This window comes from Pinus tabuliformis, chromosome 7, assembly GCF_031772625.1.
Source record: "Pinus tabuliformis cultivar Carrire ecotype Pingquan chromosome 7, CPIR1, whole genome shotgun sequence".
NCBI classification, from domain to species: Eukaryota; Viridiplantae; Streptophyta; class Pinopsida; order Pinales; family Pinaceae; genus Pinus; species Pinus tabuliformis.
The window spans coordinates 160,192,865-160,206,171 of record NC_142293.1 but is presented as its reverse complement, the minus strand read 5'-3'; the positions used below and the strand labels follow the sequence as shown (position 1 = coordinate 160,206,171).

At 39.6% G+C, this 13,307-nt stretch overlaps 1 protein-coding gene and 1 pseudogene across 1 annotated transcript; both read left to right on the top strand.

Moving 5' to 3' along the window:
• The first annotated feature begins 1,975 nt into the window (after nucleotides 1-1,975).
• LOC149246342 (RNA-binding KH domain-containing protein RCF3-like) lies at nucleotides 1,976-4,372 on the top strand (annotated as a pseudogene).
• A 5,364-nt stretch (nucleotides 4,373-9,736) lies between these two features.
• On the top strand, nucleotides 9,737-12,142 carry LOC149246341 (RNA-binding KH domain-containing protein RCF3-like). The gene is made up of 2 exons (XM_089440684.1): nucleotides 9,737-10,169; nucleotides 11,451-12,142. Exons 1-2 carry the CDS (start codon nucleotides 9,737-9,739, stop codon nucleotides 12,140-12,142), a joined length of 1,125 nt encoding a protein of 374 aa, XP_089296810.1.
• Nucleotides 12,143-13,307: the final 1,165 nt, after the last annotated feature.

The window sequence follows — 13,307 nt, the reverse complement described above, 5'->3', positions numbered from 1 at the left end:
CACATGGATCGACTTGTACTTCGAGTGAAGATCGGATGAGATTGAAGACCCCGGATCTAGTTTCATCCATCCGGGCTGCGATATATATTCAGGAAAATAAAGACATTGAAATGTACAGCATTGCAGAACAGATAATCATCCTACCAAAAGGATGATGGCTCTATCAGAATCATCAGTCTACCATCAGACGATTGTCTGTCCTATGTACATGAAAATGAATTTATAAAGCTGAGCATGGGAATGCCTGCCTCAGCTAGATCATGAAAACAATATGAAGATAATGTATTGTATTGTTTCTTATTACAGGTCTCCTCCCAGCATTGAAAGAACTTCGGATCCTCCTAATAAAGCATTTCACCCGATAAACGGCCTCATACTTTAGGGGGCAACTGTTATAGACATTTTTGTGCCTTACAACTCTAAGCATAAAATGTCCATAAACCAAGGGATCCTAAGTCCCTAAAAGTGTTGTTCCGGCCCCTAAAGGAACAAGGTCAACAAATTACAGCTTCTCCCAGAAGTTCTCCACCAGAAACTGCTCAGAATCAGTCAAATCAGGATCATTTCAGCTGCTCCACTAGCTATCTGCGTTGCATAGCACCCAAGTACACTAGCTAGGTGCGTTGCAATGCACCTAAATGCACTAACAGGGTGCGTTGAGAGGGAAATGACAAATGGCAGTGTCATTCCGTGAGGTGGACAGCCAATGGAAGCTTCCAGAATCTTCCCCAATGACACTTGCCTCACTGAGTTCGACCAAGGATGAGTAAGAGGCTCTCAGTCTCCAAGTGGAAACAAGAACTGACAGAGAGAAGCCACTAGTCAAATTATAAGCTGACTCATCCTCTTTGCATACATCTATATATGGATCCCTCATCCCAGAGATCCAGAGGCTGGAATTTTATACATTGTAGAGAATTGCTGTTGGTTTTCAGATAGATATCAGAGTATTGGGTGATTTATGCTTTGTTGGAGGTGAAGAGGGGATTCCTTTGCTGGGAGGTTGATGCTAGATCAGGAATCATCAGTTGTAACTCCTCCTGGATCTTCTTGTCATATCAATAAAACTATTTGAGTTTCTCCTACATGCTTGTGTATCATTGATGTTTTTTACATTTGTATGTTTAGCTTAAATCTGATCCTAAGCTATTTATGAATATAAATCCATGTCTTTGTGTAGTTTTCTTCTTTTGTGATCTTACAGGAACTTGGTGAAGCTGGGCAAGTAAGGGAGCAGGTAGCTAGAAGCTGTCAAAGAGAAGAGAGATTGGATCAAAGGACTAGCGCAAGACACAGGTTGGTTCATCCTATTCCTCTTCGTTTATAGTTCATAAAGAAGAATACGAAAGTAGTTTTCCCTATTTGTTTTTAAGGTCACTGTCACACCTTAGTGGGATAGGGTCGTTCTGAGTAGACACTTTTCCTGTTAACACAGTGGAGCATCTAAAATGATCCTGTTTTGACCAATTCTGAGCAGTTTTTCATGGAGAAGTTCTGGGAGAAGCTGTAATCTGTTGACCTTGTTCCTTTAGGGGTTAGAACAACACTTTTAGGGACTTAGGAGCCCTTGGTTTATGGACATTTCATGCTTGGGGTTGTAGGGCCCAAAAATGTCTATAACACTCTCGTCAGGATATTTCAAAGCTATTTATTCCTTTGCAACAAGTGCCATTCGAAAAATTCAAGAGAAAGGTCAAGTTTGAAGTTTGAAGAGCAAGTAGTGTTTGAAAGGGCCGTGACTGTGTGTTCATGTCAGAGCGTGACACATTGAAATTGGGAAAGAGCACATGGAGCATGTGACGCACTGGGAGAATAAGCGTAGTGTTAATTTACACAGGCACGGCGCACATGGAGGGCGCGACGCACTGGGTATGCTGCGCGGCGCATACAGTTGAAAGGCCTGAAACTGCTAATCCTTGCTACAAATCGCTCAGAACTTGCTCGGATTTGATAATCATGGCAGCATGTCCCCTCGATGGCTATGCCAATTCAATGCCATACTCTCGTCTGCAAGTTCTGGACATATGTTTTTGAAAGTAGAGGGTCTCATCTGACTGATCGTGGGTCCTCTTCATCTGTGGAAGAGCTAGTTTTTCGTGTTTTATGTCCAAATAAGAAAATTGGCAGTGTAATTGGGAAGGGTGGTAGTATTATTAAACGCATGCGTGAAGACATTGGTTTGAACATCAGAGCTATTGATTCTGTTCCAGGGTCTGATGAGCGCATTATTATAATATCGTCAAATTAGGTTCCCAATGATAGTCTATCTCCTACGCAGGAAGCTTTACTGCACATTCAAAATCAAATTGTGGACCGGGGATGTGACAAGGGTGGTGTTATCACCACAAGGCTTCTAGATCACATATTTCTTACACGAGTTTGCTTAGAAACTGCAGGTGGCATTCCAGGTCTTCTCCTGATGATGGCTGGTAGAGGGGATGATGGAATGACAGTTGACATCTGTGGTCCATCAGATTTAGAATTTTTAACTAGTGCAATGCGGTCATTTATTCCAAATTCTGCTTTAGTTCACACCAATCGTTTGGTCCAGGGCATGTCTCGGAAGGGAGGGCAGTGAATCACAATTCAAATGGAAGAAAATCAACAAACTCAATTATACTTGTTAAAGATGAGAGTGTGCATATATCTGCTGTTATTCTATTTCCTAATGCTGTAGGAAGTTGCGGGGAACTAAAGAACAGTATACAGATTTCCAAGGAGGTTGATAGTAAAGATGAAGAGGAAAGTGCAAATTTATCTCAAAAGAATCCTCGTTTAGGATCAGATAGGTTATTTGAAACTAGAAAAATAAAAAAAAAACTCGGGAATCCAGGCGATATATAAGCCTGGTGATATTGTTGTAGTATACATCTGTGAATTTCCTGATATCAAAGGAAAATTTGATCCCTCAAAGGCTCAAGCACTGGGGTTAAAGCCAGGGCCTAAGTATCGGGAGTTGTAGCTTGGAAATTCTGTGATGTCAGACAATGGGAATAGAATGGCACATCCAGGTGATGTGACGGGGCCATCATCCCCTGGTCATATTATCCTCCTCGTTGATTGCCCTTCTATTTCACATTTGCCAGATTTGCTCTCTGCACCTGCTTTTAGGAATTATTTTCCAGGCGCCGACAATGCATCTGAGAACTTTCAGAAACAAGTGAATTGTGTTGTTCATCTCACACCTGCTTCTGTCACTAAATATCCAGAATATGTGCAATGGATGTCAAAATTTGGGGATGTTGAACACATTATGGCTAGACATGAAGAAAGTAACATGGAATTTCCAATTCTAAAGTCCAGTGCAAGAATTTCAATATGGCTTAATTTCCTTTGCCCATAACTTTTCCCTGTTCCTAGTTTTTGTTCTCTCAATGTTGCAAACAAGTCAGAAGGGGCTTCTGGTCAAATGAACCAGGTTCATGGTATCATTCCTGTTGCTAACTTACTGAAGTTTCGCTTGCGCCCTTCTGCTTGACTTGGTTTGGATTGATCCTCTGTTCCTAGTTTTCCCATTGCATCGGATATCATTGATGAAATGCTTTCTGAGATTAGAGAGATTGTGGATGCTTCGAAACAGATTGCCCAACTGTGGACTCCAGTGCTAAAGGAGCAATGTGAAAAGCCTCAGCTGATTGAACCTCACAGTTCTTCAACTATGTTGGAAGAGCCTTGGCTACAGACAGGGGTGATACAGTGATTTCTGAAATAAGGTGGACAACAGATGTGAATATTAGAATATTACCAAGAGAAGACCTTCCTCGGTCTGCTTTGGAAACTAATGAGTTGATTCAGATTGTAGGTATATAAGGGTTGCATGAGAAGCTTTAGTTCAGATAACTCCAAAACTGTGGGAAAATTTAAACCATGAAAGGTCCAGTACTGGCGCTTTGGTTTCTTCATCTCTGGCATCATTAAGTAGTAAAGAAAGGATCGAGCAGGGCTCTCCTGGTAGATCTTTCTCTTCTAGCATGGCGTTTCAAGGTGGTGGTCATTCAACATCAGGTTATCCGACTATGCAGTCTTCAAAGTCAAATCGGGATATAGGCAGTGTTGCAATTCCTCTAAGTTTGAGGAGCCAATTCTTCGTCAAGGGGGTTCTGATGGATTTGAAAGAGTTTCTGGTGGGCTTATAAAAAAAACTACAGTTGAAGTTGTAATACCAGAACGCGCAATTGCCGCCATTCTAGGAAAGTCTGGGAATGGTATTGTTAAAACTTAGCAGTTTTATGGTGCCAAAGTGAATCCTCTTGAAGTCAGACTAGGAACATCTGAAGGATTGATTGAAATTTCAGGCACTCGAGAGTAAACAAATTCAGCCCAATGCTTGATTCAAGCAACCATTGTCAATAGCAAACCTTTATTTCATTAATATGCCAATGAACAGATTTTATGATGAAGCACATGAAATGTTATGGGTCTGTGAAATTTAGTGCTATTGGAAAACATCAGGCATTGGTCAAGTCCCATAATGTCAATCATCTTTTGCAACAGCTTGAAGGCTGGTCCTTATCTTACAGAATTTTTTTCTCGGGACACTCAAACATTAAGAATCAGGGGTCTTGCAATAGAATGCTTTATGTATCATGCTCGTGCCGCAGTTGTTACTTTTCCATACTTGGGCATTGGATTCATCTTCAGATTTAGAGAACATGTGGTGGATTTACCCATATTTTAGCATTCAAATATTGGAGACCTTTTCCTAATTTCTGTAAAGTGGCAAACGCATCTCCAGAAATTTGAGGGTAGTTGTGCAGGAATGCACAAAGTGGCATTCAAGAAGTAGAATTCTCAGGTCTAAAATCAGCGCCTACATGATTCTAGGCTAAAAATTTAGCAAAGGAATAGGATTCGATTTTGGCTTTAGTTACAATTTCATGGGACCCACGCTGCAGTGTCTATCTTTTTAATTGGTCATCGGAGAAAATCAAAATGTAACGTTGTTTCAGTTACTGATGGTTGGATTTTCATTTCTGTCAGTAATGATTAAACAATCCTCACTTTGGGTCGATCCATTTCCTGATGGCAGAGTTTATTTATTGTATGGAAAAATTCATTTCAAGGGTGGGAGTTCTGAGAAAACGTGTGGGAGGAAAAGCCCAACACTATCATCCTACAATTTCGACAGAGGATTAATTAAATGGTGCATCTCTGATTTATAAGATTTTTGCGGTATGAATTTAGCGTGTGTTTCTTCCTTTATGTTTCATATTTCTTTGTTACGTTTCGCCATTCATTCATGATCATTTCCAGCTGAATACTTTTAAGTGAGAAAGGTGGAATTCAGTCATTGCTCTGCCTTGAGGAAGTATTCAAATTTTATGTGTTTTCTTCTTACTAGAAAGGATTCATACATTAATTCCCTTTTCAGCTTTCTTAAACAGTCTTTTCACCTCATTTAAATTTAATTTGTTTTCTAAAACCTCATGCCTATCTCGCCTTATGAAATATCCTATGCCTTTGGTTAAATCTCTACTCATGTTGTCCTTGTCCCACACAGCCTAGAAACTCAGTCATCCATCAATATACCTCTTTCATATTTATTTACCTAGCCTAAAATCAGTTCTTATTTTAAGTCATCTCAGACCCTATTGAGTATTTTAATTGAGTTGACCCGGAGAGAACCCTCTCCTGTCCTCGTAGGGCTAGCTACGAGGCTGAGCGTGGTATCGTGTTATCTTGAATCTTGCCTTCCTTCAGCCTAAGGAAGATTTGAGTACTAACATAGTGGCGACCATACTGGGGACGAAAACGGTTTGCTTGAAGATTGTCTTGTCCCAGTAAATGTATTAAGTTCAGATCTGATGGTTGATGGTGGACAATGATCAGACAGAAGACAATTGAAATCATTCACGTGGTGACTCCATTACTGAAGAATCCAGCAATTGGTGCTTCATGGTGACTCCACTGGAGGACTAACTCTTTCTCTGTGAAAATGGAAGGATCTTACACAAAGTTCGGGTATCCAAAGTGGAATGGTATTCAGGACCTACTCTGCTTTCTTGTGAATTACTTCTTTGCTGTTCTTGAAGTTGTCCTGAAAGTTTTTCAAAATTGGTTGTATGATCAAGGTGATCAAAATCTTCAATCGACCCATTCAAAAAGCATAAATACTAAGTTTCCCTTTGATCTTGGCCTCCTTACTTTTCCTACATCTTATGATGATTTTATGCAAAGTGATGAACCTAAAGAAAAAAAAACTGATCCCATAGCTCTTGTATATATTCCTGTAGCTGTTATAATCCCAGACAGGTATAAACCTCTTGTTTTACCTTCTGTTCTTCATGCTTTCCCCAAAAACAATGATCTATACTTGCCAAGATTTGACGGTGAATGTAAGAATGTCAATGCTGAGCAACATGTGCAGAATGTTGAGACCTTTCTAGACCTTTTTGAAATTGATGAAGAAGATGTCAGTATAAGGCTTTTTTCTCTTTCTTTGCGAGGCAAAGTCAAGAGTTGGTTCAAAGCCCTGTCTGATGCAACCATCTCAGATTTCCAGCAGTTCGTCAAAATTTTTCTCGACGGGTGGATGATCGGACAAAACCTTTTCCTTATTGTAGAAGAGTATAACCAACTGAAAAGACGGCCAGGGGAGATAGTACAACAGTTTTCAGCCAAATTTAATCAAGTTTATTATTCAATTCCGGTTGATATAAGACCTCCTCCTAGATTTTCTCTCTTGCACTACCCGGGTGCCTTTGATCCGGAAATGGAGTTTCAGCTGAGAGAAAAGAATGTCGCAACACTTGAAGAGATGCAGAATAGTGCAGTAAATGTAGAGGCTCACTTGCTGATCAGAAGGGCAAGGTTGAAGGAAGAAGAGATGAAAAAGGAGGGTCTAGAGAAAACGACACCTTCACAGGAAAAGCTTGACATTTTGGTAAGTGCAATAGAAGAGATGGTGTGGAAAATGGCTGCAAAAGATGAAAATGATGTTCATGAACAAGTTGCTGATCCAAAACATTTTGTTTCTTACCTCAGTTGTCATAAGGATTGTTTTGTAGATCATCTAGGAAAAGAAAGACCTGCTGATATGACATGTATGCTTGAGGATGTGTTTTATACTGACGATTTGCCTCAGTTTGATCAATATGATGATGATGATTATGTTCTCCAGACAGAAGCTAATCTTGCAGACAAATCAACAGCTAGTTTGTGGGATGAGGAAGTTCACTCACAGCAGCTCGAGTACGGTGACCAACCGATGCATATCAGCTATGACAATGACGAGGAAAGTGTAGAAAATTGGGAAGTAAGTGAAGGATCTTTACCTTTTTGCTTTGATTCATGTCAGTTCATCAAAGACAATTTCCGTGCAATCAGAAATCAGTTGTCGACTAGTCTTGATTTGGAGCCTCTTGAGGCCGATGAAAACTCAGTGCCAGACTTTTCATATTCAGATCTCCAACCCCCAGATGTCATTAATTGTCAAGTTGCAGATGAGGACATGGAATCTGGCACATGCGATCAAATGATACAAGGAGATTCCTTACCTTTCTGTTTTGAATCATTTCAGTTTTTGAGAGGTAAATTGCATAGTAAATTTTCAAATGAACAGTTTGTAGGAAATCAACAATCTCTTAGTTTTAATGTTGAGGACGAGACAGATGGTGAAATTCTTGAGCAAGTCGTTGATAAGAAATCTTCCCCGGAAATGATTGACGAGATCATTTTGGATATAAAACCCTCTCTAGCACCAAATTTGCAGCCACCAAACATAATTTAAGGTCTGATTATAGGTAAAGGTGTGGCAGCTAAAATACACAATTTAATGGTGCAAGAGGATTCAGTACCCTTTTGCTTCGAGGCATTTTAGTTTTTAAGGAAGAATATTCGTAATATCTCTAAAGAAAAAGATGAAAAGCCAATAGGATGTCATACAGTTTCAATAGATACATCGCAGCAGTCTCCTCCAGTTTTTGATGATCCTTTTGCTCATGTGTTAAATTCTGTTTGCTGTAAAAATTCTTCCCTATCAGCCAACCATGTGACAAAAGACAATGTTGATAATAATCTGTTTCAAAGGTCACCTTCATTGTCTTGTTTAATAGATTACTCATTTCATAGTCCATACCAAGGTTTGCATTCATATGAGGAGTTTGATAAAGGAGGCCTGTGTTCTGTTTGGAATCAGCAACAAAGTTTGGTTATTCACGAAATTCAGGATCCTTTTGACAGCTTGCTGCAATCATCAAAGGTAGACAGTGTAGATGTGAGAAAAATCTTAATATCCAGCTATTATGGTTACTTGGACCAGAGTAGTAATGTGTTCATAGAAATCAATAGCGATGCTTATGAAGATCCTTTTGCAGTATTCTTGAAGTCATCCAGCCAATTCATGCTTTGCAAGTTTACTAGCAGTGAACTTGATTCCAAGTTTCCATGGGAGTTGCCTTTCGATTCTTCCCTTTTCACGCGCATCAGAAAGCATTTGGGAAGAGATCGAATACCAGCCATGATGCTTACATGGTTGCATTGGCTGTTCCATTTCACTTGATCAGGTGGTGGAAAGAGTAATTAGGGTAGGTTTGATGAATAAGCTCAAATATGAGCATCCTTCCAGTTTGTCAGTTAGGATTTACTCATGTTTTGTTTTATTATGGTTTTTAGTTTTAGTCCTAGGTCAGAGTCCATCTGCATAATGTCAGTTTCCGTGTTTTGACTCCATAGCCCAATGGACTAAGGCACTGTATGCTCACCCAAAGATCTGCAATTCTTGGCACCTCCATGGAGCTACCATCCCCATTGGAGCCAATGTTAGAGTCGGTCTTGTCATTCCTCTGTCAGAGATCAAAAATCTTTTTGCATATTCATTTTTAGGTGTTCCTCGATTCACTTCATTGCATTCCGCTAGGGGCATGCCATTCTTTGACAGAAGGGCTTGGTTTTCTTGTTTCCCTCATGCTTGTACCTGCCAGGCTGGTTAAAATTTCTCTATATTCATCAAAACTTAGTTCATGTCATTCACATTCATAGATGATTATTTTGGTCAAAAAGAATCTTTTAGTTTTTGAGTTTAGGGTTTAATCTTTTGACATGTTTAATAAATGCTTACAGGCCATGATGATGGTTTCCAAAGAAGTTCTCAGTTCAAAATTTCATCATCAAGCATATTTGAGGACATTTCTTGTTCAAAACTCTGTTTTGAATAGAAAATTGTCAAATTTGTTTTTGTAACAAAATACTTGTATCTTTCCTCCATAAAATATTTCAAAAGTAGGCCTTAGTCTTCCTTAGTCAAAATATTCCTATATCCCTGCAAAAAATCAACCAATTTCATCATTTTGAGTCCAGAAAATCAATGAGAAAGCCAAAAGACAGAGTTTCATTAAATGACAAAGTGCCATAGTCAAAAACATTATGAAGGGGGTTTTGAAGAAGTAAAAATTTAAACCATCTCTTGTCAAGATATTTCAAAGCTATTTATTCCTTTGCAACAAGTGCCATTCGAAAAATTCAAGAGAAAGGTCAAGTTTGAAGTTTGAAGAGCAAGTAGTGTTTGAAAGGGCCGTGACTGTGTGTTGGTGTCAGAGCGCGATGCATTGAAATTGGGCGCGGCGCACTGGGAGAATAAGCGCAGTGTTAATTTACACAGGCACGGCACACATGGAGGGCGCAGCACACTGGGTATGCTGCGCGGCGCATATAGTTGAAAGGCCTGAAACTACTAATCCTTGCTACAAATTGCTCAGGACTTGCTTGGATTTGATAATCATGGCAGCATGTCCCCTCGATGGCTATGCTAATTCAATGCCATACTCTCATCTGCAAGTTCTGGACATATGTTTTTGAAAGTAGAGGGTCTCATCTGACTGATCATGGGTCATCTTCATCTATGGAAGAGCTAGATTTTCGTGTTTTATGTCCAAATAAGAAAATTGGCAGTGTAATTGGGAAGGGTGGTAGTATTATTAAACGCATGCGTGAAGACATTGGTGTGAACATCAGAGCTATTGATTCTGTTCCAGGGTCTGATGAGCGCATTATTATAATATCGTCAAATCAGGTTCCCAATGACAGTCTGTCTCCTGCCCAGGAAGCTTTACTGCACATTCAAAATCAAATTGTGGACCGGGGACGAGACAAGGGTGGTGTTATCACCACAAGGCTTCTAGATCACATATTTCTTACACGGGTTTGCTCAGAAACTGCGGGTGGCATTCCAGGTCTTCTCCTGACGATGGCTGGTAGAGGGGATGATGGAATGATAGTTGACATCTGTAGTCCATCAGATTTAGAATTTTTAACTAGTGCAATGCGGTCATTTATTCCAAATTATGCTTTTGTTCACACCAATAGTTTGGTCCAGGGCATGTCTCGAAAGAGAGGGTAGTGAATCACAATTCAAATGGAAGCATATCAACAAAATCAATTATACTTGTTAAAGATGAGATTGTGTAGATATCTGTTGTTATTCTATTTCCTAATGATGTAGGAAGCTGCGGGGAACTAAAGAACAGTATACGGATTTCCAAGGAGGTTGATAGTAAAGATGAAGAGGAAAGTGCAAATTTATCTCAAAAGCGTCCTCGTTTAGGATCAGATAGGTTATCTGAAACTGAAAACCAAAAAAAAAAAAAAAAAACTTGGGAATCCAGGCGAGATATAAGCCTGGTGATATTGCTGTAGTATACATCTGTGAATTGCTTGATATCAAAGGAATATTTGATCCCTCAAAGGCTCAAGCACTGGGGTTAAAGCCAGGGCCTAAGTATCGGGAGTTCCAACTTGGAAAGTCTGTGATGTCAGAGAATGGGTATGATATGGTACATCCAGGTGATGTGACATGCCCATCATCCCCTGGTCCTATTATCCTCCTCATTGATTGACCTTCTATTTCAAATTTGCCATATTTGCTCTCTGCACCTGCTTTTAGGAATTATTTTCCAGGTGCCAACAGTGCATCTGAGGACTTTCAGAAACAAGGGAATTATGTTTTTCATCTCACGCCTGCTTCTGTCACTAAATACCCAGAATATGTGCAATGGATGTCGAAATTTGGGGATGCTGAACACATTATGGCTGGACATGAAGAAAATAACATGGAATTTCCAATTCTAAAGTCCAGTGCAAGAATTTCAACACGGCTTAATTTCCTTTGCCCACAACTTTTCCCTGTTCCTGGTTTTCATTCTCTCAATGTTGCAAACAAGTCAAAAGGGGCTTTTGGTTAAATGAACCAGGTTCATGGTATCATTCCTGCTGCTAACTTACTAAAGTTTCGCTTGCGCCCTTATGCTCGACTTGGTTTGGATCGATCCTCTGTTCCCAGTTTTCCCACTGCATCAGATATCATTGATGAACTTCTTTCTGAGATTCCAGAGATTGTGGATGCTTTGAAACAGGTTGCCTAGCTGTAGACTCTAGTGCTGAAGGAGAAATTTGAAAAGCCTCACCTGATTGAACCTCCCAGTTCTTCAACTATGTTGGAAGAGCCCTGGCTACAGACAGGGGTGATACAGTGATTTCTGAAATAAGGCAGACAATAGATGCGAATATTAGAATATTACCAAGAGAAGACCTTCCTTGGTCTACTTTGGAAACTAATGAGTTGATTCAGGTTGTAGCTGATATAAGGGTTGCGCGAGAAGATTTAGTTCAGATAACTCCAAAATTGTGGGAAAATTTAAACCATGAAAGGTCCAGTACTGGCGCTTTGGTTTCTTCATCTCTCGCATCATTAAGTAGTAAAGAAAGGACCGAGCAGGGCTCTCCTGGTAGATCTTTCTCTTCTAGCATGGCGTTTCAAGGTTGTGGTCATTCATCATCAAGCTATCCGACTATGCAGTCTTCAAAGCCAAATCGGGATATAGGCAGTGTTGGCAATTCCTCTGAGTTTGAGGAGCCAATTCTTCATCAAGGGGGTTCTGCTGGATTTGGAAGAGCTGCTGGTGGGCTTATCACAAAAACTACAGTTGAATTTGTAATACCAGAACGCACAGTTGTAGCCATTCTAGGAAAGTTTGGGAATGGTATTGTTAAAACTCAGCAGTTTTTTGGTGCCAAAGTGAATCCTCTTGAAGTCAGACGAGGAACATCTGAAGGATTGATTGAAATTTCAGGCACTCTAGAGCAAACAAATGCAGCCCAATGCTTGATTCAAGCAACCATTGTCAATAGCAAACCTTTATTTCGTTAATATGCTAATGAACAGATTTTATGATGAAGCGCATGAAATGTTATGGGTCCGTGAACTTTAGTGCTATTGGAAAACATCAGGCATTGATCAAGTCGCATAGTCAATCAGCTTTTGCAACAGCTTGAAGGCCGGTCCTTATCTTACAGAATTTTTTGCTCGGGACACTCAAACATTAAGAAGTAGGGGTCTTGCAACAGAATGCTTTATGTATCATGCTCGTGCTCCAATTGTTACTTTACCATACTTGGGCATTCGATTCATCTTCAGATTTAAAGAACACGTGGTGGATTTACCCATATTTTAGCATTAAAATATTGGAGACCTTTTCCTAATTTCTCTAAAGTGGCAAACGCACCTCGAGAAATTTGAGGGCGGTTGTGCAGGAATGCGCAACGTGGCATTCAAGAAGTAGAATTCTCAGGCCTAAAATCAGCGCCTACATGATTCTAGGCTTAAAATTTAGCAAAGGAATAGGTTTAAATTTTGGCTTTAGTCACGATTTCATGGGACCCACGCTGCAGTGTTTGTCTTTTTAATTGGTCATCAGAGAAAATCAAAATGTAATGATGTTTTAGTTATTGATGGTTGGCTTTTCATTTCTGTCAATAATGATTAAACAATCCTCACTTTGGGTCGATCCATTTCCTGATGGTAGAGTTTATTTATTGTATGGAAAAAATAATTTGGAGGGTGGGAGTTCTGAGAAAAAGTGTGGGAGGAAAAACCCAACACTATCACTGTACAATTTTGACAGAGGATTAATTAAATGGTGCAGCTCTGATTTATAAGATTCTTGTGGTATGAATTTAGCATGTGTTTCTTCCTTTATGTTTCATATGTCTTTGTCATGTTTCGCCATTCATTCATGACCATTTCCAGCTAAATACTTTTAAGTGAGAAAGGTGGAATTCAGTCATTGCTTTGCCTTGAGGAAGTATTTAGATTTTATGTGTTTTCTTCTTACTGGAAAGGATTCATACATTAATGCCATTTTCAACTTTCTTAAATAGTCTTTTCACCTCATTTAAATTCAATTTGTTTGCTAAAACCTCATGCCTATCTCGCCTTATGAAATATCCTGTGCCTTTGGTTAAATCTCTACTCATGCTGTCCTTGTCCCACACAGCCTAGAAACTCAGTCATTCATCAATATACCTCTTTTATA

What these genes read in the sequence shown, in the direction of transcription:
- LOC149246341 (XM_089440684.1), top strand. Translation starts at nt 9,737, where the DNA reads ATGGCTATGCTAATTCAATGCCATACTCTCATCTGCAAGTTCTGGACA. An exon ending in AACTGCGGGTGGCATTCCAG is followed by an intron (nt 10,170 to 11,450) that starts GTCTTCTCCTGA and finishes CCCTGGCTACAG; the next exon opens with ACAGGGGTGATACAGTGATT.